The 5981-nt window shown below is 36.6% G+C and overlaps 1 protein-coding gene across 1 annotated transcript; it reads left to right on the forward strand.

The window, feature by feature from the left end:
• The first annotated feature begins 449 nt into the window (after positions 1-449).
• Positions 450-4759, forward strand: IFNG (interferon gamma). The gene is made up of 4 exons (XM_036253122.1): positions 450-643; positions 1847-1915; positions 2011-2193; positions 4625-4759. Exons 1-4 carry the CDS (start codon positions 533-535, stop codon positions 4757-4759), a joined length of 498 nt encoding a protein of 165 aa, XP_036109015.1. The 5' UTR covers positions 450-532.
• Positions 4760-5981: the final 1222 nt, after the last annotated feature.

The following is a 5981-nucleotide window of genomic DNA, read 5'->3' on the forward strand; positions in this document are numbered from 1 at the left end:
TGTAAAGGTTTGAGAGCTCCTAGAATTTCCTTTTCACCTGCTCCTGACCACAAACAAATGATCAATGTGCTCTGTCAACACATTGGAGGCAACATTTTACAAGGGCGAAGGGAGGAGGTACAAAAAATTTCCAATTCCTGAACGGTGTGAAGTAAAAGTGCTTTCAGAGAATCCCACAAGAGTGGCAAGGTGGGCATAATGGGTCTGTCTCATCGTCAAAAGACCCAAGGAATTGAAAGGAAACTCTAACTACAACACCAAAATGCCACAAAACCGTAGTTATTAATACAAACTAGCTTCTTTGTCTATCTGTCACCATCTCATCTTAAAAAAAAACTTGTGAAAATACGTAATCCTGATGAGACTCCAACTAGGTATAAATACCAGCAGCAAAAGGAGATTCAGTACATTTTCTCTGAACATCTACAGGTTGACTATTAGAAGAGAAAGATCGGCTGAGTCCTTGGTACCTGATCGGCTTAATACAGGATCTACTGACTTCAACAACTTCGGCCTAACTCTCTTTAAAACAATGAATTATACAAGATATATCTTAGCTTTTCAGCTTTGCGTGATCTTGGGTTCTAGCTGCTATTGCCAGTTCACAATTTCTAGTGAAATAGAAAAACTAAGGAACTATTTTGTAAGTATGACCTTTTAATAACACTTGTTTGTGGTTGAAATGACTGAGCATTGACTTGGAATTGTATCTATGATAGGCTGTCATCTCTAGTCCACAGTCATCTTGAGAAGACTTGGTGTTATTTTAACTAATAGGACTTCGGATGAGTTTTAACTACATGATGGGTTTTAACTAAATGATCTAGACTTTGCTTTAACCCTCTACTCAGTTTGCTATAGAGACTAAGAGGGCAGTCATGAATCTTTCAAAAGATGGGCATAATATGGGTGTAAAATGGGATGATGTTGATAATTTTATAGTAAGAATTCATTCAGCTGTGATGTTAAGTAGCATGTAGTATATTGAGAAAAAAAAAAGACCGGCTATTGATTTCTGATTTCTCAGCGTACCATGATGGTGATAGTAAAGAGTCAAAATTAGCATTAAAATGATAATCTGAAATCAACTAAAGAAGGTGAAATTCTTAAAGCTTTGGCTTTAAAAAAGGATTTATAGGTGTTTTTCTCCAAAAAGAGGTTTTAAAATTCTATTACCCCATCTGTGTTATCTATGAATTATCCTTGAACTCAGTTCCTTGCTGAGATTCTCTAGGAGTTATAATCTCAATTGTTCATGTTCTTGTTTTGTTACATGACTTTCTTTTAAAATTATATTTATGGTTAATTAAAATAATTTTTACATTATAAATATTTTATTATTTTCCCAAAATTTAGCTATTACAACCATAGCTGTTATACTTATGTTCAAGCTTTCACAAGCTGTTTTGTTCTCACAACATCATATCAAATCTCTCACACACACCTGGAACTATCTTTTAAAGCCACTCAGGTACATGTTATTAAAGATCTGTGCCATAGGGGGGCAGTATTTTATAGTGAGATGGTTGCTGATTTTTTACTAGGCTTAAAAACACTTTTTAAAAACTATAGTTATTTGAGACGAATTGAATTATTACCAGCCTTGTTGAGTTCATTTGTGACATTGAAATTTAAGGATTATACTAGAAAATAAGAAAGTTAAAATAGCATGGTAGTCTTTGGCAATATTCAACGTAATAGCTTTTGGGAATACTTGTTAGAAGTAATAAGAGGGTTGAAAAGAAAATCAGTGAATATTGTCAGCATCTAGGTGCAATAAAACTTGTACTTTTAGGGCAATTTATGAAGTAATTGTAAACCAATTTTTTTTTTCTTTTCTTCCCAGAACGCAAGTAGGACAGATATCGGGGATAATGGAACTCTCTTCTTAGATATTTTGAATAATTGGAAAGGGGTAAGCTGAATATTTCCATTTGGTTGATTTTCCTGTTGCTTATTTTCTGACGGATACATTCATAGCAACCTCTCTTTGTGCCCTTTCCTTTCAAGGAGAATGACATAAAAATAATTCAGAGCCAAATTGTCTCCTTCTACTTCAAACTCTTTGAAAACTTCAAAGGTAACGAGAACATTCAGAGCAGCATGGAGGTGATCAAGGAAGAACTGCGTGTTAATTTCTTCAACAGCAGCAACGACAAACTAAAAGACTTCAACAAGCTAATTCAAATTTCAGTGAGTTGATCTTACTTCTTTTCTTGGTTTCATGGCAGAGGCTATTGCAAAAGTACTTAATTCCCAGAAAGTAGAAATTAGCTACTGGGTCTAGTTGAAACTATGAAATAAACCCATGGCCACAACTCCTCCTTACTAATTCCATTTGTGCTTTTGGGTGATTTTGTCAATAGTCCATGTGGGGATGATTTAATTTTGTGATTTGGGAAGTGTTGGCACTATGACTATTGTACAAAGACAGGTGAATGGACAAATCCAGTGAGCAAGAAGGGGTAAGAAGTTGAGGGGCTTCTGAGAAGCAGTTCTCTGATGGCTCCTTGCTTGTACGGTGGAAATTCTCTCACTTTGGATAGGAGGTTGCATCTCTTAATGGAAAGAGCAGTGGGAGGGGAGAGATTTGTACTCTCCTCCCAGCTCGGCCACCAAGGAACTATGAGAACTCAAATGAATCATAGGCCTGGCTCAGTTTTCTCATCATAAAAGGAGACTGTTGAGTTCACTATAATTTCTATGGTCTTCTTTGCTCTAAAACTCTACAATGTCAGGGACAGAAAATGAGAATGAAGTAGGAGAAAGCTGCAGTCTTTGAAAGGCACAAGGGGCAATCCACTACCAGGCCCTGGTCAACCTCTCATATTGTGCAGTCCAAATAGAGGAGAAAGTATTTGTTTATTTGCTTTCAGAAAAGAAAATGAGTAGAATTTATACCTTATGAAATCATTGTTTATCAACTTATGGATACTAGAACATCTATCTCAGCAGGAGAAATCCTTAGACGCCCAAGCTGTATTTCACAAAATTGTCTTAAGTCTTTAGCTTGAGTCTAGGAGCTGCAAGATATTTTGAAGCATTAAGACAAATAACCTTTACAAAATTTTATTTAAAAGACAAAGTCCTCCAGATTCACTTGGGTTTGGCTTTGATATAAATGTGAAAAAGGGAGGGGTCATGATATGAGTTGTGCTGTCAGGATTTGTGCCCAAATCTCACTGTACTTGGAACTGAAATGAGTGCTTACCCTTCAGGATATTTCTGGTCTCCAATACATTAGATGGTACAAAAGGGGCTTGGGGAAATAAAAAGAATATTACTACTTTCCACTAATAGTGTTTTCCAATGTTCAGTAGTTGTCTTTTGGCCACAGGCTAGAGACGTAAAAAGGACTTGTTCCTAACCCTGTGCTGCCCTTGGGCTTGCTGCTAGTCTTGGATAAGTCTCTTAGTTTCTTGGTGATGTTTTGAACACTGGAAAGTAAAATTTATCACTTGCAAACACACAGCTAACTTTTTCTATTTTGTTGTAAGTAGGCCTTGAAAAAAATCTGTTGGTCCCATCCTTCTGGTAGCTCTAAGCCTCCTGCTTCATAATGGGCAATCTGGAGTGAGCTCTCAACCATTTTTCTCCTTTACTCAATTGCTATCATATTTAAGGCATGTTATGCCTTTAAATGATTAATCTTGCAGCCTAGAATCCTCCTAGTTATTCTCAGGAATGTGGCAAGGTGGCCAGTGTTTCCTGCATTGGAAAGAAACACAGTGGCAGAGCCAAGGTGAAAGTTAATGGTCCTCATTTTATTACGCATGAATTCACCTAAACGTTGCTATTGGCTTATGTGAGGAAATAGTTCAATGCACTGGAATAGAAGGAAGGGTACAGGGAAATTTGCTGCAATTCTCAATTAAAAATGTTATATCAGTAATTGCTTATTGCTATATACAAATGATTTGCTTTATTTTTAATACCATTATGGAAATGATGAGACCAACATAATTTGGGGGAATTAAAAATTATGATATTCATTTGCTTTGGACTTGGTATTTGAAAAGTACTAAACCTATCTCAGTGGTTCACAGACTTTGGTGGGTATCAGCATCACCTGCAGAGCTTAGTGACCAAATAATGGCCTAGGCTTCATGCACCAGGACCTCTGAGTCCTTTATTAGGTCTCCAGGTTATTCTGCTAGACACCAAAGGTAGGTACCATTAAGCTATAGTAACTCATTTCATGTAGCAAAGACTAAAGTTCAAGGTGACAGAATTGGTAGAGAACCTAGACGTCATCAAAAACAGTGGTTGAGAGAGGTTAAGTGACTGGTTCAAAGTCAGAGTTAATTTTGCTCACAAAGAATTCAAACCAACATGTTTTGTCATTATAGTTTAGGGGCTTATCATGATATAATTTTGAGAATTCTGGAGCAGTAAGCTTAAAGATAAAGCCTGTGCCCCACTATATTACAGCATACTGGCAATTGAATTATAATTTTAGTCTTAACTACTGAAGAAAGCACTGTTGTATATTAAGGTAATATATTGCCAGTAAAAATCATCTTTTTAAAGGAATACTTCTAATTTCATGGACCGTAACGTCAACAGCAGATTATCCTGATGGCTTGTATGCCTGAAATTAATATTGCTGTGTCCTTTTCAATAGGTAAATGATCAGAGCGTCCAGCGCAGAGCAATTTTTGAACTCAACCAAGTGATTCATGTGCTGTCACAAAAACCTAGCTCAAGGAAGCGGAAAAGGAGTCAGAATGTGTTTCGTGGCTGGAGAGCATCGAAATAATGGTCATCCTAACTGTAATATTTGAATGTTTAAATCTAAATCTATTTATTAATATTTAATATTTTACTTTATTTATATGGGGAATATATTTTAAACTCATGAGAAAAGTATTTATAATAACAACTTTTATCTAATGAAAATGAATATCTATTAATATATGCATTATTTATAATTCCTATATCCTACAACTATGTCATTGACCCTTTTTGGTGACTAGGCAAAATTATGTAATTATAAGGCTTTTTTTTTTTCTCAGGGGCCAACTAGGCAGCTGACCTAAGCAATTCTCTGTGGGTTGTGTGCTTATTTCACTTGGTGTAGTGAACACTTACAAACCAAGTGATGCCATCCAGTTGCTGCCTATTTGAAATCATGTCTGCATTCTGAGCCACTGCTTTAATAGAATGTTACACAGCACTTGAATGTGTAGGTCATATGACTTATCCCCTGATAAAAACATAGCATTTCATCTCATGCCTGGTGCTTAAGAATATCGCTGACAACTGTGACTGTACTAAAATGCAAACTATTTTTTTTGTTGTTTATCAGTATTTAATATATATGAATAAAGCATAACTTCATAAGCATTTGTGTTGTGACTGATATTTTCTAAGTGAAGACTGTTAAATGCACTGCGTACTAATGAATCGGTAGGAGGAAAGTCATTTTCCGCTGTCGAAATCTTAGAATTGGACTAAGTCCCATTAGATGTGGCGTTTCTTCCCACTGGCAATTTGTTTGCTTTCCACTGCTCCATTTGGCAGCTGTTTACGTTATTTTCCCAAAATATAGATTTAACTACGTCACCATTCATCTCAGAGCTTCTGCTTTGGAATGTAGGCCAAATTGTTTAGCTTGGCACACAGATTTATTTATACCCTCTCCCTCAACTTTCCACTGCATCTTTCATCTTGGTACCCCCATTTCCTCTGTCTACCTTAGGCAAACATCACTGGGTATGAATAGTGAACGTGAGCGTTAGTGAGAGAGGGGTGGATTAGAATCTTGGTCCTTCCATTGCAAGTAGTTTTGTTACTGTCATCAGCTAGTTAATATTAATAATAGGAAGAGAGCAAAAGCGAAGTCAGACATTATAAGCATGGTCATCTGGGCAGCTTCACTAGGGAGCTACAGCTTCATACTCCCCAGGGAAACACTGATCCATTCCCTGCAGATCACTGGGGGAAGGGATTGAACAAAGAGGGAGAGGGGTGCATGCACA

The sequence above is a fragment of the Molossus molossus genome, unplaced genomic scaffold (genome assembly GCF_014108415.1).
Source record: "Molossus molossus isolate mMolMol1 unplaced genomic scaffold, mMolMol1.p scaffold_m16_p_10, whole genome shotgun sequence".
Lineage (NCBI taxonomy): Eukaryota > Metazoa > Chordata > Mammalia > Chiroptera > Molossidae > Molossus > Molossus molossus.

What these genes read in the sequence shown, in the direction of transcription:
- IFNG (XM_036253122.1), top strand. Translation starts at nt 533, where the DNA reads ATGAATTATACAAGATATATCTTAGCTTTTCAGCTTTGCGTGATCTTG. An exon ending in AAAAACTAAGGAACTATTTT is followed by an intron (nt 644 to 1,846) that starts GTAAGTATGACC and finishes TTTTCTTCCCAG; the next exon opens with AACGCAAGTAGGACAGATAT. An exon ending in ACAAGCTAATTCAAATTTCA is followed by an intron (nt 2,194 to 4,624) that starts GTGAGTTGATCT and finishes CCTTTTCAATAG; the next exon opens with GTAAATGATCAGAGCGTCCA.